The sequence below is a fragment of the Marmota flaviventris genome, chromosome 7 (assembly GCF_047511675.1).
Source record: "Marmota flaviventris isolate mMarFla1 chromosome 7, mMarFla1.hap1, whole genome shotgun sequence".
Taxonomy (NCBI): domain Eukaryota; kingdom Metazoa; phylum Chordata; class Mammalia; order Rodentia; family Sciuridae; genus Marmota; species Marmota flaviventris.
This window is the reverse complement of record NC_092504.1, coordinates 2,295,736-2,319,339: the sequence shown is the minus strand read 5'-3', so window position 1 is coordinate 2,319,339 and position 23,604 is coordinate 2,295,736. Positions and strand designations below refer to the sequence as shown.

Genomic DNA, 23,604 nt, shown 5'->3' with positions numbered 1-23,604 from the left:
GGGGGAAGTTCATATTTGGGCTGGCTCTGGCCTGGGGTGAGAACGAGCCCCACACAGTGTTCGTGGGAGACCCTCAGATCATGGTGCCTTTGATCTGGGCACCATGGCCAGCCCTGTTGTCCCAGCTACTCGGGAGGCTGAGGCAGGAGCATTCTTGTGCCCAGGAGGTCAAGACCAGTCTGAACAACCTAGCGAGACCCCATCTCAAAAAGGAAGACAAACACAAAAAACCCACCAGAACTTCCTTTTGCCAGCTCGAGACCCTCTGGCCGAGCCAAGTCATGGCTGTTCAGATGGTCCTGTGGGGTGCCTGGCTTTCACACTAGAGCTGGGAGTTGAGAGGTCCCAGCACCTCCCTGCAGCACTGCTCTGGAGACCAGCCCTCAGCATGTCCCACCTCCAGCTCTGTGCAGACCGCGCTGACGCGCCGCCCGCTCCCACAAGCCCTGGAGAGCCTTTGTTAACCCAATGTTTGGCAGCACATAAGAAGAGAGAAATATGCACCTCTCATAATCCCCCGGGGTCTATTCTAGGAGATGGTTGTGCAGGGGTGGGAGGACAGGTATGAGGTCGTTGGAGGCAGCTTTGCTCACAACAGCAAAACCTTCCTCAGGTGGCGTGGTTAAAAGATAAACTATGAGAGTGCGGCACAGAGGAACAGCGTGGCCACAGCGCCGGGGAGAGCTATTGTGGGTCTTGAGTGAGAAGTGGCATCTGGTTTTGTTGGCGTGACTTGGGACGTCCCTGTGTCTGGGTGCTCCTGGGCACGCTTGACATGTTGCATGACGGTGTGTCCAGCAGCCTATGCGCATGGCGTGTGGGTAGGGTCTCCACCTGTGTAAGCGAGGCCTGGCATTGTCCGCCCTGGCCTTGTTCACCGTCTGGCGGCATCATCTACGTCTGACCCATGCTGGATAACTCCAAGCGCAGGGCTTGAAGAGTTCAAACACACTTTCCTACAAGTGTGTTTCTTCTTACCAGATTCAGGAGATTCCCTCTGGAAAGTTCTGTCAGCGGTGCAGCCGGGTTCCTGAGAATTCCTTGGAAGTGCCAGGAGGAAGGGGATCATGGGGTCACCTTCTCACCTACCTCCCTGAGGCCCTTCTTAGCCGGGCAGTGGCCCTCGGGGAGGCAGTACTGGTGACCACTCATCCCTGATGGGAGAACAGGCCCCTTGTTTCTGGGAAACGAACGCATTCCTGGGTCAGTGCTGAGTGTCAGGTGGTCACACGCTGGGAGGCCCAGCCTCTGCAATCTTGTCAGCTTTTGAGGAGTGTGTTAGTGCTGGTGGGTTCTCCCGATTCTCCCAAGGGGCTTCAAGTCCATCCAGCACAGGGCTGAGAGTCCGCGCAGTGCCGCCTGACCCTGGTCTGGGCAGAAGCTGGGTTCAGAGATTGCTTCTGTTGGCAGGCGGAGACGCGGCAGGCCCTGCTCACAGCTCTGGATTTGGAAAAGTCCCCCTTCCTCTCCACAGCTGCTGACCCTCTGGTCTGGGTTCTGCTGTCAGCGCTGTTCACTGGGGGCTCGCCAGATTGCTGGCCAGTGCCTTGAGCTGGGGAGGTGTAGTCTCACCTGTGCTAGGTGACAGTGGCTGGTCCTGTGCCCCAGGGCAGGTCATTTCTACCTCATCTTGTTCCATGGGAACTGGAAGGATCAGTGTCTGAGGTTATTTTTATAATCAAAACTTGTACTTGGGCTATGGGCGGAGCCCGCGGTGGGCCTCCTTCAGTCCAGTCCCCAGCACAGGCTGCGTCCTGTGGTGCACCCCGGGTGGGGAGCCGGCCTTTAGCAGCCTCCCCTCCTGTCCTGTGTCGGGAGCCATCATCACCAAGGTGCTGGGTTGCGGGGTCCGGGGACTGACATCCATTCAGAGACATGGAGTCTTCTCCTCCTCCTCCCATGCCCTGTGGGTCTCTAGGCAGTGTTCTGAAGGTGCAGGCCACTCGGGCTGACCGGTAGGCCTGAGGGCTGGGTAGTTCTGGGGCCTGTCAGGACCATGGACATGGGGTTGGTGCTGTATCCAGGCTGCTGGCAGTGTGACCTTGGGTGGGTGGGTTTTGGGTGTGTGTAGCATCCTTGGTCCAGGTGGGCAGTGTGTTTTGCTGCCCCAAGTCCAGCCCTTCCATATTTAGCCCTGAAGTACTGGCTGCCTGTCTTTGTGTGGGTGGAGGGACAGTGGGGCTTGGGCCTCTCTAGTTCCCCTTCCCACATCACAAGAGTGATGCTGAGCTGGAGGGCCAGGGTCATCCCATGGTCATCACAGTCAGAGTCCACTGCCTTCAGGTGGTTCCTGCATGGCTTCCCAGCCCTGGATGGTCCCCTTCTCTGAACTCTGGGGGACACATAGCCGCCATCAGCTTGTGTCCTGTCACCAAGCAGGCCTAGCCCTCATGCCCCAGGGGGCAGAGGTGGCCAGCTGTTGGGTCAAGGCCAGGCCCTGCACAGCCTTTCCTGGTGAACTCCCTGGTGACAGCAAGAGTGCAGGGCAGTGAGACTCTGCCTTTCCAGGTGGGCTTTGGCCCTCGAGTCCGCCTGCCCAGTCCTGCCCTCTGCCTTGGGAGTGGCCCTGAGCAGCCTGAGCTTCAGCTGGGGCGGGGGCTGCTGTGTCCCCGGGGCATTTCCAGGAGGGCTGTGTTTGTAACAGACTCAGGCTTGTAGCCCCACCCCTGGGTCCCCAGAGTGATGCTGACCCTGTCCTGTTGACCCCAGGCAGCTCTTCTCCCTGTCCCACCCCCGTGTCCCACCTGGATGTGCCCTGGTCTTCATGGCTCCCTGGACTGCTGTGAGACTGTGTGGGCAGCATGGCCTGTCCCCTTTCTCTCCTAGGCACCTGCTGGTCTGCGTCCCATCGTCGTGTTGGCTCGCATCCCCAAACGTCGTGGGAGTGCAGCCTGGGCACAGGACGGCTTGCTCTGGCTGCTTCATATAGCTTGTTTGGAGCTCACCGTGTTGTAGCACCTGGGAGCCCTTCAACCCGCCTCGTGAGGCCAGGCAAGTGCTCTGCCAGGGGGCCCCCCGGTTCCTCCCGACGCCGAGCTGAGCCTGGGGTGGAAGTGCCACCCTTCATTCCCTGGGCCTCGTGTCGAGTCGTGGAGTCGTTTCCCGGTTGGGCTGTTGAAGTACAGGGTCTTTTGACAGGCAGACTTCTTCACACTGATGAAGAGCAGCTTGCTGAGCATGCGGCCAGTTCCTGTGAGCTGTGGAGGCCAGGCCACCTGCCTGGAGCTTACTCTGTGCAGCATGAAGTGAGGCCCGGCAGCGTTTCTTCCGTGCTGGGCACTGTTTGTTGAAGTGATTCTTCTTTCCCCATTTCTTTGGCATCTTTGCCAAAAATCGGTTGGCTGCTATGTGTGGGATTATTTCTGGGTTTATTCTGTGGGTTGATTCCTCTGGTACAGCAACAGCCCGGACCACCCTGTGTATCCTGCACACCCACCTGGTGGGTGCTGCCCCTGGGTCTGTGCCTCCCAGGGCTCTGTGAGCTGCAAGGCTGCATGTGCAGGGACAGAAGTGCCATCCTGTGGCACTGCCTAGCTCATGAGGAATGTCCCTGGCATTGGGGCCAGCTCTCCTCTTTTGTTGCTTGTCCTGGTTTGGATTGTCCAACGCCTCTTCCTCCCTGGACTGGGCTACCTCCTCGCCAGGGCCCATCAGATGGGCTCCCCTGTGGACATGGGCTGTTCTCTTCCATGGCCCTCACACCTGTCTGGCTCTGGGAGGGCCTGCCCTTGGGGTCCCCTCCTTCAGCCCCAGCTCACACTTCAGCATCTGGCTCCTGGGCAGTGGGCTGGGGCAGGAGCTGGCTGCTGTCGAGGTTGCCTAGTTCTTCCTGCCTCTATCCTGGGCAGGTGGCAGGGCCGGGGAGGCAGAAGCATGGGGAGGTGGCCGGAGGTGCAGGAGGGCTCAGGGCCTGTGGGGTTCACAGGGAGTTTCACTTGCCCAGGACTCGTGAAGGGAGTTTTTTTTTTTTTTTTTTTTAAATATATTTTTATGGGCTGGGGATGTGGCTCAAGCGGTGGCGCGCTCGCCTGGCATGCGCGCGGCCCGGGTTCGATCCCCAGCACCACATACAAACAAAGATGTTGTGTCCGCCGAAAACTAAAAAATAAATATTAAAAATTCTCTCTCTGTCTCTCTCTCTCTCTTTAAAAAAATAAAAATAAAAATGGGTGAGAACAAAGTGGGGCTCCTGCTGGCTTCTCTGCCAAGGTCCTTGTCCTTTGGTGAGTGCAGGCCTTCTCCTGGAGCCACAGTTGTTAAGGGGAGGGGATTGATCAGCGTCCTTCCCGAGTGGCAGTACCTTCTGGCTACACACAGAGTTTAATGTGCCTTGTTTGAGAATTTGAAGGACAAGCACAATACAGGAGAAGAATGGGAGGCTGGGTGTGAGCGGCTGTCCCCGAGGCCGGCCTCTGCTGCCCACAGCTGCGGGAGCTGGCTGGGCTGGGCCCAGGAGTGGCTCTGGTTCTCAGGCCCTCTGCCTTCTCCTGAGGTGGCTGCACTCCTACCTCCTTTCTCCCCGCCTGGCCACACCAGCTGCCTGCCTTCTCCCAGCTCTGTGTCACCCGACCCGCCCCTTCTCCTCAGGGGTGGCATCAAAGCCTGAGCGACCCTTCCAGCTCTGCCTCAGGCTGTGATGGGAATTCATTTCGCAGCCTGGCACATGGATCCCGTGGGTCGTCTTGGTGGATAAGGGGGCACTGTTTCCTGTTGGGCCGCCTTGGTGGATGGGGCGCCGTGTCCTGTTGGGTTGCGTTGGTGGATATGGGTGCCATGTCCCCTTGGTGGAACCCCCTGGATTTTTGCATTGTACAGAAAGATCAAGATACACACCATGGTCAGGTCTTCTGCACATTTACATGGCCACAGGAAAGCTAGGCAGAGTGGGGGTACCACTCCATTCCTGCAGCAGTTGGAGAGTCATACTACTGACCTCTAGGTACCAGGGCCCCAGACAGCACGCAGCACAGTGTCCCCTGGCACCACGGCCCAGGAGAGCTGGGGATGGAGCAGGAGCTGGGGAGAGGCCTTTTCCTGCCAGGCAGTGCAGGACAGAGGGCCGTCCTCCTGTGGACAGTCCTCTCAGGCCCCACCCATTCTCTCCTGTGGGTCTGGCTAGGGTCAGCCAGAGTCAGGTCCAAAGTCGCCTCCATCCTGCCAGTGTCGCACCTCGTCATGGAAGACTTGTCTAAAGAGCGTGACCAGAACCTGGGGAGTGCCTGGGGGCACCTCTCAGCCCCCAGTGAGATCCAGGGCATTGAGCCCAGGGTTGTGCCTGTCCACGCTGGGCAGTGGGGCTCTGCAGGCCCTCTGTGTGTCCAGTGGGCCATAGGCCAAGACGATGCTCAGGCAAGTTTAAAGGGAAACTCCTGGCATGGGATTTCTCCGTGGCCCTAAACAGCAGCAGAAGGCAAGCTCCCCCTCCCTGTGTGGTGGTGGGCCATCCAGGTCATCGAGGGGCACTGACACTGCAAGGTGGCAGAAACTCTTGTCTTCCTGTCCAGGAGGAGGGTGGCCTGTAGTCAGGCTTTAGCTGCCTGGGCTGAGGCCTCAGGAGGGTCTCTTCCTGCCTCTTCAGCTTCCAGGGACTCTCCTGGTCACTTCGTTCCATCTCCATGTCCATTTTCACAGGTGTTCTCCGTGTGTCCTTGCCCACTGGGGACCATTGACGCTGGATGTCTGGGCCTCAGGTTGAGACTTATTTCCCAAATAAGGTCATGGTTCTGGGTGTACTTTCTGGAAGGCCACTGTTCAACCCATGGCAGGTTTCTGGGGGGTCCCAGCACAGGCCTGCCCATGGCTTTAGGGATGCTGCCCACCTACTCTTGGCTGTGTGTTTACACGGCTGCAGGAAAGCAGATTTGGTCACAGAACAAGGCCTCCATTACCTAAACTCACCAGCCTCACCAGGAGGAGGGATGGTGGGAATGTGTCTCGCAGCATCACCTGTTCATGGCAGACAGGTGCCCATGGAAGAGGCACCAATGGCCTCATGCGCATGAAAGGATGCCCAGCGTTGCTCTTCACTAGGTGCCACTGCACACCCAATGGGGAGGCTGGAGCCAGAGCATCAGCTGATAACCTGCATCGGCGAGGACGTGGAGAAGGGGCAGTCCTCAGACACATGGTGGTGTGGGGCTCTTAGGAGGCACAGTCTCTTGGTCCCAGTCTGGAGGTTCCTCACGGTCCAGCACGGCATTGCTTGCACCAGGATGTCCACCTCCAGGTCTGTACTCAAGAGGACTGAAGACTCGTCCACAACAGCACTGTCCACAGCTGGAGGGTGGGTGCGACCCAGATGCCCAAAGTAGAGGACAGCTAGGTGAAGCCTAGTGTCTCCGGAGCCAGAGCAAAGAGGAGGGAAGTCACGACATTTGAGTCTCTTTCCTGTCACCGGTGTTCATGCCGGGTGCGGTGGCCGCACCTGTGATCCCAGCAACTTGGGAGGCTGAGGCAGGAGGACTGAGGCCAGTCAGGCTGGGAAACTTAGCAAGACCCTGTCAAAATAAAAAATAAAAAGAGTTGGGGATGCAGCTCAGTGGTAGAGCCCCCTGGGTTCAATCCCCAGTACAAACAACAACAACCACAGCAAAAAAACAACCCCCCCAAACCCACCTGGTGCCCAGTGAAAGAGGTCAGACACCAAGGGCCTCACATTGCATGGTTCCATGTAGGGGAGTGTCCAGAACAGGTGAATCCTTAGAGTCCCATCAGGGGCTGATTGGGGAGTGGGGTTTCCTTTGGGGCAATGGAAATGCTCTGGAATTAGATCACAGGGACAGTTGCCACCGCTCAAACCCGCTGGATTGTGCACTTTAACTGGGAGACTTTTATGGCATGTGATTGTCTTGAGCTGTTTCACAAAGCGGAGCTTGCTCTTTGGGGAGTGATGGCTGGCTTGTTGTCCTGCCTGTTGGACCATCTGACCCGGGCTTGGCATCCATGGCATGGCCTAGTGAGCACTGGCCCTGGGATGTTGGCCTGGGTGTGGGTTCAGTGGTTGGAGGAGGTTCAGCGGCCACCACCCTGGGTTCTAAGTCCCTTAGGTCCCTCAAGGGGGAGCTGGTCCTGAAATATGCCCTGGTGCTACTTGCCTCAGGCAGTGAGGGCACCTTCAGAGCTGGCTTCTGCTGGTCATTTTTTGATCCTCCCTGGTGGGAGACCCCTCAAATTCCCTATTCTTTTCTGGCAGCATGTCCCCAGGGCCCAGGCAGGTCATCCCAGGGCCTGGGATCCTCCAGGCATGGGGTAGGGCTCTCCTGATCCACTCCTGGGCCAGGATTGTGACACTGGTGGGTCTGAACCCATGCGGTGGAGACCAGGGCAGCCAAGTTGGCTGCTGCGGCCCAACTGCAGCCGTCCTCTAGGCCAGAACAGGGACCCCTGCTGGGGACTTTTGGTGGTGGTTGTGGGGTCAGAACCAAGGGCCTCGTGCATGCTAGGCAGCCACTTGCCACTTATCTGCCCCTGCCCCTGCTTGGGGCTTTGAATGCACCCTTGATTAATAGCAGAAACAAGCTCAGTTCTCATGAGCTCTTAACAAGTCACTTCAGATCCTTCTGAAGAAGAGGAAGAGTTCATCAACAGGTGGGTTGACTGCCCACACGTCTTTGGGGAGAAGAGAGCTGCAACCCCCGAGTTTCCTGGATGCTGTCAGCCAGTGGGGCTGGGCCTCAGGCTCTGTCCTGGCAGTGTGGGCTCAAGAGGGTGGCACCTAAGGGCGCCCTGTCAGGGCACCCTACCAGCTCTGTGGGAACAGAATTACCATCTTGGCAAGTTTGCTATTTAATAATTCAAAAAACAAAGTGCATTAAATAAATTTTTCTTAGTTGTAGTTGGACACAATACCTTTATTTTATTTATTTATTTTTATGTGGTGCTGAGGATCGAACCCAGCAGCCTGCACATGCTAGGCAAGCGCTCTACTGCCGAGCCACAATCCCAGCCCCAACAAAGTGCATTTTATTTTTTATATTTATTTTTGAGTTGTAGGTGGATACAATATCTTTATTTCATTTTCATGTGGTGCTGAGGATCGAACCCAGTGCCTCACGGGTTCTAGGTGAGTGCTCTACCACTGAGCCACAACCCCAGCCCCAACAAAGTGCATTTTAAAGAACACTAAAGTTCAAACAGGAGATCTCCCACCTCTGTGAACTTGGCGGTGACGTGCAGATGCACCCTGTTGTGCCCGCGCTCCTGCCCCTGTTCCTTAGCCATTGTGGAAGTGCCGAGGTCTGTCAGCTTCCGTCAGCTCCCCCTGCAGCTGTGGTGCTAGGTTTCCTGCAGTCTGTGTTCTTGGCATGTCCTTTGCCAGGTGGTACTCCATTGGGAGCTTTATTTGAAAATTGATTTTCCTTTTGAAAACCCTTGGCTTAGCAGGGTGCAGTAGCAGTAGTCCCAGCTACTCCAGAGGCTAAGGCAGGAAGATCTGTGAGCCCAAGAGTTCAGGCCAGCCCGGGTAACACAGCAAGACTCCATCTCAAAAAGAAAAAAAGAAGGAAAAATAGAAATAAAGGCAAACCAGCCGTTGGGCCTTTGTTGGATGATCTGGGTGGCCTGCACAACAAACACCACAGCCCAGGCCAGCGTCACCACCTGGGGTTTTTCAGGGCCCTGGCCTACCTGCTCCCTTGTAAGGGGGAGGTCCTAGCACAGGGGGAGACACTCTGCCCTGTGGGCTCAACACAGCTTGGCCCAGGGCCAGGGCTGGCTTCCCTGGAGCGTCCCCTTCCACAGGAGCTGGGTCTCCACATCAGTGACTAGACAGGTTATCAGGGGAGCTTTTTGCTGTGCCCTGATGCTGGGGCCTCCTGAGCCACTGAGCTCCTCTGGGCTCTGCTGACCCGTGGAGTGACTAGCAGCTGTGGGGAAGGCTGTGACTCCCCATCTCCTGCCCCTCTGAGCTGGCCATGGCCTCTGTTGCAAGTGAGAAGGGCTAGCCTGGGAGAAGGAGTGTGGCTTAGTGAGACAGCAGGTGCAGGGGTGTTGGAACTCGACTCAAAATCTAAGGCTGCTCTGGGCACTAATTCACCAGGTTGTTGGGGATGCTGCAGAGGCGTGGGCTGGCCTCCGAGGAGGCTGGGGGGCAGCTTTGCATAAGCAGGTTCTTATGAGACATAATTCTGGGCAACACTGCTATAAAAGCATTTCAGACAGAAATTTAGTGAGGTTCCCAGCTCCATCTCAGAATTTATGTGCAAACCTCTTATGCCTAGGATAACTGGACGCTATGGTTAAGCTCTGTTTCCCTGAATCTTTTTGGAGACATGGCCTGTCTCTTTTGTGGATGCCCCTGTCCAGCCTCCAACCCACTCCTGTCAGGTGCATGGGTTGGGGCCTGTGCTAGGTGTGAGGTTGGGTTGCATTTCCTTCTCCTCCCTTGGTTTCCTGAGAGTGGGTCACAAGGTCAAGCCTCTGCAGTGCCCAGATGGGGAGGAGCCCTGACCTCCCACCACGTCCCTCCTGGGGAGTAGAGGGAGCACCAGTCCTGCCCCCCATCAGGACCACAGTGGCCAGGAAGCCAACATGTGCAGCCCCTTCCCATCTGGAACTCGCTCTACAGTGGCTCAGTTGGGGTGTCTGTCTCCCAGGTGGTTCTTGGGGCTCAGTCACCCAGAGTCCGGCTAAGAGTGGGTCTGGAGGACCTGACTTGGGGCATTGGAACCCAGGCCCACCTCTGACCCTGCGTGGGGAGAGCCCCTGACCCCAGCCAGGCTGGATTTTTTCAGCTATCTCCAGGTCAGGCCCAGGTCCAGAGCTCTGAAGGGCCAGAGATTACAGAGTGGACCAGAAGCAGAGATGGACCTGCCCTGTGAGAGAGTCCGCGGGCCAGGGCTTGCCAGGGAGCCGCCAGCAGCCCCTCAGGCAGTGGTACAGGTGGGAGGCCACCAGGTGACCTGCCCAGACTCTGCAGGAGCCTGGCAGGTCCCAGTTACTGTGAGCTCTGAGAGGCCCCTGCTGTGTGCAGCAGGAAGCGGGAGGTGTTGGGGTGTGAGTGGCCCACCTGTAGGTGAGAAGGCTGGGTCCCTCCCTTTGCCTGTCCCTGTGTTTTGAGCATGCCCTGACTCACCTGCTGGTCATCTGCCTTTCCCCTTTCCGTGTCACCTGCAGGGGACACCTTGCCGAGAGTGGCTCTTCCAGGTGATTCTTCCCCAGGCGTGGCATGGCCCTGCCCCGCCCTCTGCTCTCAGGGCCTCTTTACCTCCTTCCCTAATCCCAACAGGGGCCTCCTGCAGCCCTCTGGGCTCACCTGGGCACCCTTCGTCCTGCCCTGCCCAGCCCCACGGTTCTACCCTGCCCTCCCTGTACTCTGCTGGGCCTGAGGTCCGAGGAGGGCCATGGCCAGGTCAGCTCCTGCTCGGCGTGTGGGGCCCCCCCTTGCTGTCCCTCCAGTGACTCCCTGGTGGGGGGTCCCAGGTTCCTGACTTTGGGCCTTTGTCATGTGAACAGCCCCAGAACTCTGGCTCCATGGCAGCTCTGTCTTGTGGAGATGGAGCCAGGTTGGAAGTGCTGCTGTCAGGAAGGATGTTATCCTTTGGCTTTTTTTTTTGTGTGTGTGTGGTGCTGGGATTGACCCAGGGCCTTGTGCTTGAGAGGCAAGCACTGTACCACCTGAGCTACATCCCCGTTGCCTTCTTTTTAAATCACCTGCCCACCCGTTATCACTTTTGTTTATAACGATGAGGTCGCCAGGTAAGGACTGAGTGCCCTGCTCTGGCCGGCACTGGGCCAGGTCTCCCCGCACCTCGGGGGCTTCGGGGCCATTTGGCAGGAGGTGAGCTGAGGTGGCAGGTGTGCCTTGCCCATGTTCAGCACCCAGTAAGAGGCGGGGCTGGGGTCTGTGCTTGGAGCCCTCTTGGCTCCTTCTGTTGCCCGGGCCACAGACTCTCCCCCATGTTCCAGAGGGCCCTGGATTCTTCTAAGACACGTCATTGAAGTGGCTTTTTTCTGTCTTGCTGTAGGGACAAAGGACTTGTTGATATGCACTGAACACAAAACCACCAGCCTTTCCTGGCAGTGCTTGCTGTGAAGGGCTCTGAGGGGCAGCTGCGTCCTTGGGGCAGGCAGGGCACTCAGTGGGCTGGCTGGCCCACATACCACCGAGGACAGGCTTTGGGGGTCCAGGTCAGGCTGGAGGCCTGTGTGGCTGGCTGAATGTTCCCCCTCTTGCGTGGGGTCAGTGAGGCCGTGTTCAGCACCCAGCTCCTGCAGCCTAGCATGGGTGGGTGGACTCTCCCTGGGCACATAGTGCTGACATATGAAGGCTGTGCAAACTGGCCTCCCGTGGGCTTCAGACATCCCAGCAGCACTTGCCCTGCAGGCATCCACAGCCCAGATCCTCCTGGGCCAGGCGGCCACATGTGAGCCTGGACCCCCAGCTGTTAGGCCCTCAGCTGGCGGGGGGCTCTCCATTGCACACAGCGCACACCGTGGCCCTTGGCCTGCAGAGCTGACAGGCAGGGAAGCTCCAGCGTGCTCTTCCTGATTGCTCAGCAGGCAGATGCAGGGAAAGCAAGCCACAGAGCGGTGGCTTCCTCTGATGTCCAGTAGAGAGCCGGGCCTCGAGGTGTGAGTGAAAAGGTTGGGTCCCTCCCTTTGCCTGTCCCTGTGTTATGAGCATCAGGCATCAAGTGCTGGCCCATCATTTGTTGGACGTAAGATGCTGGGTGGTTTGGATTTTTATGGAGCTCTCCTCCCTGTGATTTGGGGAGAGCCCCACACCTCTTCCAGGATGGTGGGATTTCTAGGCAGACCCACCGACGGCTCTGCCGAGTAGAGGGTAGCACAGGCTGTGGCAGCTCCAGACACCAGTCCATGCCCTCTGTCGATGTCCTGCAGGCCAGGCTACTGGTTATGTCCACAGGCACTGGCTGCCTGTTTGTCTAGGCCCAGGGACACAGCACGTTCACACGCAGGTTGTGCAGTCTCCAGGACATTGCAGGCTGGCGGCACGGGACTGAAGTCTCCAATCTGTTGTGAGCTGGATCCCCAAGCCCAAGAAAGCTGCCCTGGGCAGACGGGTCTCGACGGTGCCCACCCACTTGGCACCACAGCCGAGGACCCTGAAGGCAGCCCTCCCTGGGTTGCTTACCTAAGGGGCCAGTTGACTTACTGGGAAAAGCTTTGAAAGAGATCTTGCTTCCAGGGGACAGAGGAACTGAGTCCAGCCGTCCAGGCCAGTGCCTCCCACCTCGGAGGTGGCATTCCTGGCTCATTTCCAGTTATTCTTGAGAACTCTGTGCAAGAAAGGGGAAGGCCTGGGCCTCCCTGCATTCGGTGGCAGGTGAGCTGTGAGGGGTCATCTTTGTGCTGAAGCTCTGCCCAGGCTCTGCCCACCAATTCCTATCCCTGGCCAGGGCCTGGCTGTCCTGAACCGCGAAGGAAGAGCTGGCTACTTGGTGGCTGTCTGGTCAGGAGTGCTGAGGGTGCTCGCCGCGTGGGCAGGGTCAGAGGGATCACAGGGGTGAGGAAAAGCCCGGGGCTCAGCTCCACATCTGCAGGGAGGACAGGGGGCCAGCAGAAGCTGTGGCCTGTTGAGGGGTCAAAACCCTGGTGAAGCCAGGGCAAGAAGTGGGCATGAGGAAGGACCCGCCCACTCTCTAGCCTCCTGCTGACCAGGCATGCTGTCTGCAGCATCCTGAGCCTCACAGCAGGGTGGAGAAGGTGGGGATGGGAGGTGAGTAGTAAGTAGCCCCAGCCATGTGGCTGCTGGCGGGCTCACGGAGAGCCGGCTGCCTCCATGTGACAGCAGGAGCCGCTGCCTGTTGGACTCCAGCTTGGCTTGGGGGTAGCTAGCCATAGTGCCAGGTCAGCGGGCCTTGGCCTGGCTGCCCTGGGGCATCCTGCTGTGGATGAGGCCTTCCTTAGGATGTGGGTGTGCTACTCACAGATGCCAGGCCTCAGAGGTCAGTGTGTTGTGGGCACCTGCAGGAGGGCCCTGGTCAGTGTGGTGGTGGTGAGCAGTACTGACCGTGGGGACCTGACAGTTGGGCAGCTTCTCCTGTGCTGGGGCTGAGGATCAGCTGCCTGGGTGGGCAGTGGGTGCGGGGAGCAATGGAAATCAGCTGCCTCTGGGCCTTTCTTGACTTCTCAGGGTGCTCTTGGGCCCAGAGTCTAACGCTTTACTGGAAAGCTGGCCCAAGAGAGGCCAGGGCCTGGGAGGGCACCTTGGGCACCCAGCCCTCCCCAGAACTCTCTAGCCCAAGTGCAGCTGAAGTCCCTGTGTGGCCACTGTCTCTGGGGAACTGCAGAAATCAGAAAGGCAAGCACACAGGGGAGCCACTGGGGCAGCGCGTGGCAGGGGCTGGCCTTGCAGGGTGGTCCATCTCTCATCCTGGACAGCTGCTGGGCGGGAGCAGTGTGGAGAGCCACTCTGAATCCTGGAGCAGAGAGGCTCTGACCGTCACTACACCTAATAGTGACCTGGACACTGCCCGGGTCCCGGAGGTTGAGGACGGGTCTTCAGATGTAGGCATGTCGCCCCATGGATTGAGCTACGCTCACCTGTTCCTTTATGATATTATCCCTTGCCCTGTTTGGGATAGAATGTTCCATTGAAGCATCCTTTGTGTGTCCCCTTCTCTTGCTTTGCCCCTGGGTGTGGCCTACCTAGGTGTCAGTCAACCTGCTGACAGCAGACATCAGGAAGCTAGACTCAGCCCCTGAAACCTGACCCCTTGCCTCATTTGAATGGCTTCTCCTCAATAATAGGGGTCAACACATGCTCTGTCTCTTTCTGCAGGCCCTTAAGGTCAGAGGAGCCGTCACAGGACCCAAAGAAAAAGGTATCTCTGTCTCTTGTGTGGTTATTTCATGCAGCCCAATTAGCCCAGGTCCCCTGGAGTGACCCTGAGTGTTTTAGTCACAAGGAATGTGACAGAACAGGACTCCAGTGGATCTGCTGGATGTCACTCCATCACTGGGTGTACCTGGGTGAAAGGCTGTCCTCTCTGGTCTGCCGTGCCTTCTGCCCTGATGTCTGTCCCACCCACCTGTCCTGATACCTACCCCTTGGCTGTTCTCGCCTCCTGGGGCTTGGCCAAGATGGTCGTGCCGCTGCCTGGAGTGTCTCTTTAAGGTCCTCTGACTGCAGTTTTTGCATCATATTTGGGAAGCAGAATCCCGCCCTGGCTCTCACAGCCCCTCCTCCCATAAAGATGCCCAAGGGTCCTTGGAGGGACCCCCGGCTCCATGGTGGGTCCATGGTTCTGGCTCCATGGTGTCTAGCACGCCAGCCAGGCCGCCAGTTACCTTCGTAAGCTTTGGTCTCACCTGGGCTGGAGGTGCCGCACAGGGCCACCTTGCAGAAGGCTCTGGTGAGCAGTGCTCTGTGCAGGGCTGGGGCCTGACCCTCTGGGTGGCTCATGGTGGCCAGGGTGCTGTGTCCACCCTCAGCTGCTGGGAGCCCGCCAGCCTCCGCCCATGCCTGCTCAGAAGGGCCTGGGCTTGCCCGAGCTCATGCCACACCCAGCCCTGGTGCTCACCCTCGGGACCAACTGTTGAAGAAGGAGCAGCTCAGCCAGTTGTACTATGGGCTCTGAGCTGGTGCGTCCTGCTTCACACTTGAACTCATAACTGCTTTGCTATCGCGCCTCTTCCCCTGCCTCTTCTGAGGATGCTGGTTCAGGAGTCCTCTAGCTGGCTGCTTTCCTGTGGGTCTTTTAACAGTAAAAACCTCCACTGCTACGAGTTTATCTTCAGACGATATTGACATGGCACGATTTAAAGGGCATTCCTACTGGGTTCTAATTCATTATTTGGCAATGTTGATTTCACAGATTTTACAGGGTCTATCTTTTTGTAGCAATTGGTACCTTCCTTGTGAACACTTTATTTATAGATGTGAAAAACACGTAAAACTCAGTGCTGAGTTGCTGTTGAGTGAGGCTGGCTCAGGCCATGTCCAGAGGCCAGACCCTGCCTCCCTCTGCGGCAGCTCCACCAGCAGGACCAGTTAGCTCTGCGACTTAGAGATGGAAATCAGCACCTGAAGCTGTCCTCACCGTCTTCTGGATTCTGTGAATCAGGACAAGCCCATCTCGTCAGTTGTGCTAATTCACTTCCTGGGACCTTTGCCTGGAGGTTCCCAGCACCGAGGGCATGGGTCATGACTGTCACATCACAGAGACTCTTCCTGCTGTGGCCCAGTGGCACTACTGGGCGACACACAGAGCTTTGGATTCTTCTGTCTGAAATACCAGTCCTGAGGGGGCTGGAGCACAAGCAGCTCCATGTATAACTGACGTTTTAAAATAGCACAGGCCTTTTGTATTTTAGTAATTCTTTCCCTCTGACTGTTCTTAATTTCTTCTGCTCAGTGTGTGTGTGTGTGTGTGTGTGTGTACACGCACACACACACATATATGCAAGAACAGGGCTTTCTTTTGCTCACAGTCCGTGCATCACGGTCCTGGTTTAGGGGCTTTGTTACATTGGCAGGAAGCCAGGAAAACCCAAGGGGATCTGTCCACGCACATCAGTGCAAGCAGCAGCGCCACCTTCCACTGGGGCCCTTTGGGAAGCCCGAGGTAGTGTTGGGAGTCCCTCTCACCCGGGACCATGGGGGACATTCAGAGTCTTGCCGTTTGGGTGGCGTTGGCTTGGGCACCTCATTTGGGATGCTCCTTCGCCCTGGAACTGTGGGTCCTATGGTCACAGACACCCTAGCTCTTTCCTCCAGAGAGAACTTTGAGTGGCCTCAACCGTCATTTTGTCTCTTTTTCTTTCTTTGATGTTTTTTTGGGATGGAACCCAGGGCCTCACGCATGCCAGGCAGGAGCTCCATCCCTGAGCTGCATCCTGGCCCTCGAAGGCCATTTGCAATGTTCACATTTGCTGCTCAGGGCTGAGGACGGCTCAGGCTGGACGGGTCCTCAGGGTCTCCCCGGGAGGCTGGAGTGGCCCCAGCAGCAGCTGTTTGAGATTCGGGTTTTACCTTCCACTAGGGCTGCCTAGAGGGGTCTGCTGAGTGGGCCTGCACAGTGTCGCAGGCCGCGTGGCCTGCCGTGGTCTGTGAGACACTCAGCCCCATGCCGTTCCAACACCTTCCATCTTGTCTGTGAATTCACCTTGCCCAGCAGTCACCCCTGCAGGGGCCCATCGTCACCTGACTGTGTCCGGGTGGGGCGATAGGTGGGCCAGTGCCGTGAGCACTGCAGTGCCTGGAGGACCACTGCAGTGGGGTCTTGCTGCAGCGGGGTGTCCCCCAGCCGGCGTGAGCAGAGGAGCTGCAGAGCGGGCTGCTGGAGCAGGTGGAGGCAGCCGGAGTGGAAAAGGCTGGTGACTTGATGTTAGCACAGTGCCGGCAGGCCCCGGGTCTCCGCTGTGACAGCCACCGGCTGACTGCACCGTCCCCCTGGTGGGCACCGGAGGACTCAGGGACTCCCTTGTCTAGTCAGTGACCAAAATACCTGATGCAAACAACTTAGCAGAGGGCGCATGGTTTCAGAGACCCAGACCACGGTGGGCTGACTCCATTGATCTGGGCCTAGGTGACCCGGAGCATCATGGAGGAGGAAAGCTGCCCAGTTCATGGTGGGAAGCAGAGAGAGCCAGGGGAAGGGGCTGCAGGGAAGAGGCACAGGGTACACCCCAGTGGCCCCCTCCAGCCACACCCTACCTGTCCACAGTCCCACCCACTCAGTCATTCAGACTCTCACAGACCAGTCACCTCATCTCCTGCATTGGCAGGACTCTGGGGGATACCTGACCTCCAAACTGTAACTGGTGCTGGGCCCTGGGTGACAAGGTTTCCTCTCACGGACATTCCCCTGTTCACTGGTGTGTGTGACCCGCCCCCACATGAGGATGAGTTGTGAGTGTAAGATACAGGCTGGGCAGTGGGAGCAGCTCATCTGCTAGATGGTGGTCACCAGCCCCCCTGGGCAGCCAGCGTCTTCCCAACTGTTGTGAATCACGCAATCAAAATAGTGGTCATGGCCAGAAGTGCTATGAAAGAACAAAGTAGGATCAGTGGATTAGTGTCCCACTCAGTGAGGCTTGGCACTGTGTTGGAGGGGACTTTGTTGCTGCTGTGTGTGTGTGTGTGTGTGTGTGTGTGTGTGCGCGCGCACGCGCGCACGTGCACCTGTGTTCCAGGGTGTGATGTGCAGTGTATTGTTCCGAGTTTGTGTCTGGAAGGTTGAGCAGCCCCTCCCCACCCTGGTTAGAGGCCTCCCCTGCCCCTCTGTTTAGAGTAGAACCCCAAAGCACAGCTTGCTTTTCTTTGCGGCAGGCATTGTGATCTGGACTCCTGCTGTTGGTGGGCCTGCTTCTCTGTGGTGGATGTCGACCCACAGAGCAGGCTGGGCTCCCCTGGGTGGGCGGGAGCTCTGCCAGTGCTCTCCACTGAGGGCCTGAGGGGGCCGGCCCAGGGAGCACACTGCCCAGGAAGGCAAACTAGTGATGGCCACATGGGCAGGCGGGGGAGGGCGGGTGGGCACAGCCTGAGCAGCTGCAAAGTCCTCAGTATCTTTGTGTTTCCAAGGACTTACGGAGCCTCACAACAACTTACAGAGCCCTGCTCTCCTGAATACTGGGTATTTGGGGACACTCCCTCCAAGTGGGCAGCTTTGTGGGGTGGGATGGGAAGGCAAGAGGGTCAACAAAGCAGTGTTGCCTGGGTTGAAACAAGCCCACCCTGTCTCAGGTGTGAAGGCCACGGGCCACACCAGCTGGGGGACAAACAGGCTCTACCCTACTCAGCTATGAAGAAAGACTTCCACTTGCAGCTGCCAATCACCAGGAGCACTGACTGGGGTCAGCGGTCCTGGACTTGCAGGCCAGCAGGTGCAGCTGCCTTTGATGATATCACAACACTTGGGCCTGCTCCTTGGTCTATGGGACACTGTGTCTCCTCACCTGCAAGTGTGTGGTCAGACGTGTGGAGCCCCTGCTCCCAAGGGTCAGGTGGGAGCCCCTTTACTGAAGAGCTTTTCTCTGTCCAGCAGTAGAGTTTTGGGGAGCCTCAGCAGGGATGGAGGGGTGGAACTGGCCCACCAAAAGGTTTTTTTTTTTTTTTTTTTTATGGTTTGGATACATGGTGTTCCGCCGAAGCTCAGTGTAAGAAGGTTCAGGGGAGAAATCATTGGGTTATAGCCTTAAACTAATCAATGGGTTAATCCCTAATGGGATTAGCTGGTAACTAGAGGTGTGGCTGGAGGAAATGGCTCACGGGGTGGGGGGGGGTGGGGGGGTGGGGGGGGGTGGCTGTGAGGATGTACTTGGTTTCTGGAGCTGGAGTGTCTCTCTGTTTTCTGGTCACCATGTAAGCGCTTCCCTCTGCTGCACTCTTCTGCCATGATGTCCTTACTGACCTCATGGATGGAGCTGGCCTTCTGTGAACTAGGACCTCTGCGACTTGAGCCCTCAATAACCTTTTTCTCCTTTACAGTTGTTCTGGTCGGGTCTTTAAGTCACAGAGGGGAAAAGCTGACGTCAGCAGTCTTGGGGAGGTTGGCATTGGGGCCGTGGTTTCTCTGTGCTCTATGCCCAGGGCAGGGCCCCACACTGCTCTGCGAGGGCGCTGCCCGGCCCCTGGTCTCATGGCCCCACACTGCCCTGCAAGGGCGCTGCCCGGCCCCTGGGCTTATGGCCTGCACTGCCCTGCATGGGCACTGCCTGGCCCCTGGGCACATGGCCCCACACTGACCTGTGAGGGCGCTGCCCGGCCCCTGGTCTCATGGCCTGCACTGCCCTGTGAGGGTGCTGCCTGGCCCCTGGTCTCATGGCGTGTACTGCCCTGCATGGGCGCTGCCTGGCCCCTGGGCTCATGGCCCCACACTGCCCTGTGAGGGCGCTGCCCGGCCCCTGGTCTCATGGCCTGCACTGCCCTGCGAGGGCGCTGCCCGGCCCCTGGGCTGGGTCTCTTCTCATTAAAACTTGGATGTGGACGTGCTTCCTCAGCAGGGCAGCCTGTGGGTGTCTGTAGGGTGAGATGGGGCCCCGGGCAGGTTCTGCTGTGCTGGGTGGGCTCTTGTTGTCTTGCCTGGGTCTCTCTGCAGAGTGTCTTTGCCTCCTCTTGTTTGCCTCAGGCCCCACCACCCCCGGGTCTCCCTGACCCCCCTTAACTGCCTGCCAGGCCCTCTAGACACAGAGGGAACCCCAGCCGAGGGGTGGTTGGGAGCAAAAGCTGATGACTTTTTACCCCAGCGTCTGACCCCAGGAGGCTCCAGGACAGAATGCAGCCCCTTGGGCCAAAGCAGGAGATGGTACAGCGGTGGCCTTGGCTTCAGCCCTGGGCACTATTTGGAACAGCAGTCAGCTCCACCCCCCACTTGAGGCCCTCTGCCCACCTGAGCACACACACACCCAACCCACAGCATGCCTTCCAGAGCACCAGAGTGTGCTCACACTTGTGCACAGTAGTCACAAGCAGCCGTGTGCATATGCCCATGTGCACACACACGCTCGCGCACATGGACACGCTCCTGCAGCCACACACAGTGGCCCCAAGTTCCTTGCAGGACAGTTGGGCTGCAGGAACACCAGGGAGGCCTGCTTGCTTGCTGGGTGCATGTGGACTGAGAGGCCCAGACTGTTGGACGGTCACACCAGGCCCTGCCGTCCCTCCTTCCCTCACCCACCATCGTGAGGGGCGCTGATGGGCCTGGGGCCAGAAGAAAGTGGTGGTTCTGGTGACCAGGGTTAGTGCCCTGAGGGGGTGCCAGGCATGGTGGCCTTGCCACTGACACTTTTTTTGCCCTGCAGCAAAGGAATAGGCTGTCTGGGGCACAGCCACAAGGGTTGGGGGCAGGTGAGGGGCAGGTCGTGCTGGGAGGGGCTGAAAGGCAAGGGGTGCAAGAAGTTGCCTTGTGTGTGGTGAACAGATGGCCCACCACGTGCTAGTTCTTAGAACAGGGTGCGTCCAGTGTGGCTTTGTGCTGCATTTGTGTATGCACATGAGAGCGTCGGTAACACCCCAGCAACGTGAACCTGTGTGTGGCTGGGTGCGTGCCCCTGCATCTCCTGTGCAGAAGGCCTCCATCCCTGTCCATCCCAGGGAAGCAGCCCTTGGTGTCGTGAGAGCTGCACATGCAAGGCCCGGGCAGGGGAGCTTCTCTTGGTGTCGAGGGAAGGGGTGCTGTTGCTAGACCAGAGCCCTGTGAGTGTGGTGGGTGGCGCCGCTGAGCTGAGCTCTCCTGCCAGGAAGCACTGGGGTTCCTGGCCTTGTGGAAATGGTGCTGAGAGGGCCGAGGGGCTCCTGGGAGAGCAGGGAGTGGCACAGGCAGCGCTGTAGCTGCATCTTTGGAGTAAGATCCGTTGCTTACTCTGGCTACTTCCCTCAGTGGCCATCTTTATCATTTGTTTGGACTTGTGAATGTCTTTTCTGGGAGCCATTTCATCTTCCCTTCCCTTCCCAGAACCCCTCGGCCACGGCTCTGATGAGAACCTAGGGTCTGGGGCAGAGCCTGGACCCCACAGCCTCGGGCTGCCCTCTAAGTGGGCCCCCCCAGGCAGAGCCCCTAAGCCCCAGTGGTCTGCTCCCCAGCTCTAGTTGTTGCTAGAGATCCTTGTGCAGAAATCTGATGTGAAAGCTAGCTACTGCTCAGTGCAGAAGGCTCTGGCCTGGGACCTCCGCCCTGGGAAGAGACCACCAGCTACTGTGTCCTCTCCAGTGATTAGCTGTCCACTCACTTTCCTGGTGTCTCTCTCCCCTGCAGCGGTCAGACCCACAGCTGCTGGCCCAGTTCTACTATGCTGACGAGGAGCTGAACCAGGTGGCCGCGGAGCTGGACAGCCTGGATGGGCGGAAGGACCCCCAGCGGTGTACACTACTGGTCAGCCAGTTCCGCTCCTGCCAGGTGAGCAGCCAGGGGTGGTGAGGGATGGCGCAGGCTGTCCTTGTAAAAACAGGCTTTGTCATCTGCCTACATTCTGCAGGGATGTTCTTTCTTGGTTGACCCTGGGGCTGTGGGGAATCAGAGCCAGGAGGAGGGTGTTCTTGGGCAGGAGAGTGTTCAGTAGGGGGCAAACTGCACTGGACCCCTGGGGAGAGCGGAGGGTGAGGGAGGTGGGGAGGAGGGAGTGGCTGGCCTGGGCGTGAGCCTGCTCCTGGTGATGCAGGCATGCAGGGTCAGGGACAACGCAGCTGCTTGCTGCTGGCTGCTTGCTGCTGACTCATGGCTGTGAGCTGCTGCTGCATAATTCAGATGGCACTGGAGGCTGCTGCTAAAAATACCTTAGCCAACCAAGTTTTCTGCCCCGAGTACTAGACACCCAGTGACCACCAGGATCTTGACGAAGCTTGGGAACTCTGTGTCTTCTGCCACAAGGTCTTGCTGGGCCCTAGATCCTGGGAGGTGGGGATGGTGTGTGCCCTCCAACAGGGACAGACTGTTGCTGTGTGACTGTGGCCCCTGCAAAGTGGCCAGCGTGGCCACACCCCAGGCTGGCTCTGGGTCTTCAGGGGACCTGCACCGATGATTGAAGGGTCATTCCTTCTCCCTGTTCTTCGTCCACTTGGCCTGCTCCAGTGTGAGGGCTTTTCTGGATAGCTCAGGCTCCGAGTGCTTTTTTCTTTTTGGTTTCTGAGGTTTTGAACTGGTCAGCAACAGCCTCCATTCACCATGACTGTTCAGATGTTCCGATGGACATCCTTAGTTCCTCTGGGCTGACCTCCCTGCTCCCAGGAGTTAGAAACAGGGCAGAAGGTACCAGGGAGCCGCCTACAGAGGGAGGCTCCACAGAGGAGAGATGCTTAGAGAGGCTGATGCCCTGCGGCCCGCCTGGGAGGAAGTGGGACGATTGTGGTGGCCTTTGGGAATGGCTGTTGTTCCCTTTACATGCCTCACTCTGAGCTGGGTGCCTTTTTTTTTTTTTTTTTAACGTTTTTTAGTTGTTGATGGACCTATATTTTATTTATTTATTTATTTATTTATTTATTTATATGCAGTGCTGGGGATCAAACCCAGTGCCTCACACATGCTGGGCAAGTGCTCTACTACTGGATCTTCTGTTGAGCGGTCGGTGGTGCTGATGGCACAGTGTTGTTCTAAGTGAGTCTGAGAGGTGGCCCAGGGGAGGGTGGCCCCATCTGAGCTATGCACCAAGGTGGGGTGAGGACCAGAAGGGAAGACTCAAGGCCAAACCCTGACATGAGCACATGCATTCTGCTCTTGTCTCTGGCATCAGTGTAAGAATACTGAGGACGAGGAGGTCGCCAGACCCTCAGCACTGTCCCCTTCAAGGGTCACTTCCTCCTTCATGTTCTTCCTCTACTTGGCTCTAGGACTCTGCATCCCTGGCTGTCCTCCTACCCACTGGTCACTTCTCCTTCAGCTCTTCTGTGACCTGCCCTGCTCCCCAGCCACTTAGGCGGGTTGTAGCACAGGCCTTCTCCTGTCCTGTGTGGCCATGATGTCTATGCTGACCACCCCTGCACGTCCCTCTCAGTCTCCTCCTGCCCAGATCCAGGTGTGCAGCCAGGATGCCTCCCTGCTTCCCTGGACGTCTCACAGGCTCAGCCCCAGCATACCCCGGAGCCCCTGCTGCCCAGCTGTCCACACCTCTGAGCTGCTCTTGGTTTTCGAGGTCTACACCCCACGGCTCTTGCCAGTTAACCTGGTGCTTCCGTCTTTCCACAGTGTTCCAAGTGTATTCAGGTTTTGATTGACAGGTGCTAATAGAAATACATGGTACATTGATCTTATGAATGGAAAACTTTCTCTGGGATACAGGTCAAACCAAACTGCTTTTCCTATTCTCCTTTCTCACACAGCCACACGACACTTCCGACACCTGATGTGTGGGCTTTCCCACACCTGAGCGATTCTCTGGAGGGTCTGCAGCAGAGGCTGGCTGGGCACCTGCCAGCTCAGTTCCTTCCCGACAGGGCCTGGAGAGGGCATGAGGTCCGCAGGTCCCAGGCTTGCAGAGGGCAGAGTGGCACTGCCTTCACATCATATTGATGAAGGATGCAGGGCGAGGTCTGGGAGGGTCCTAGGCACAGGAGCATTCCCCGATGGAGCCGGGTGCCGCCCTCCTGGCATGCAAGGCAGCTCAGCAGCCTGGAGGCTCCCTGAACCCAGTCCCTTCTTTACCAGGGTGACACTGATTGCACCACTGGCCACGGGTGAGCAATTCTGCCTTCAGCCCCCTCCCTGCCTGGAGGTCAGGGTGAGGCTGAGCGTCTGGCCTCTGATCTATCTTGGTCTCTCTAGTAACCAAGCCAGTCCTGACGCTCCCTAGGGATGTCCAGCCAGCAGTCATCTCATTAGCATATGACACTTAACCATTCCAAAGTCCTGGGGTTTTAGGAACTATGTCAGGAGACTGGAAAACTGCACATATGTACATATACTTATCTATATATGTGTATGCACACGTGATACACACACAAGTGTGTGTGTGTCTATTTTATTTATTTATCAAGATGGGGTATCCCTGCTGCCCAAGCTGGCCTCAGCTCTGTGGCTCAGATGGTGCTCCTGCCTCAGCCTCCAGTGGGGACTATACATGCATGCCACTGTGACTGTGTTTCATGATACCCCTTTTTAAGTTTACTTGTTAGTTCTGGCAGGATTTTTTTTCCCTTTCGTGTAGATGATTGTGTTTGTGTGCTTCTTCTTCCTGACTGAGGCCCTGCTTTGTGGTGCATGCTCG

The 23,604-nt window shown here is 57.6% G+C and overlaps 1 protein-coding gene across 1 annotated transcript in view; it reads left to right on the top strand.

Moving 5' to 3' along the window:
* The window catches only part of Zfyve28 (zinc finger FYVE-type containing 28), a 120,353-nt gene that overhangs the window by 28,771 nt on the left and 67,978 nt on the right, over positions 1-23,604 (top strand). The window contains exon 2 of the mRNA XM_027940210.3: positions 20,664-20,804. Coding sequence (XP_027796011.2) covers positions 20,664-20,804 — 141 coding nt within the window. The remainder of the gene's footprint in view (positions 1-20,663; positions 20,805-23,604) is intronic.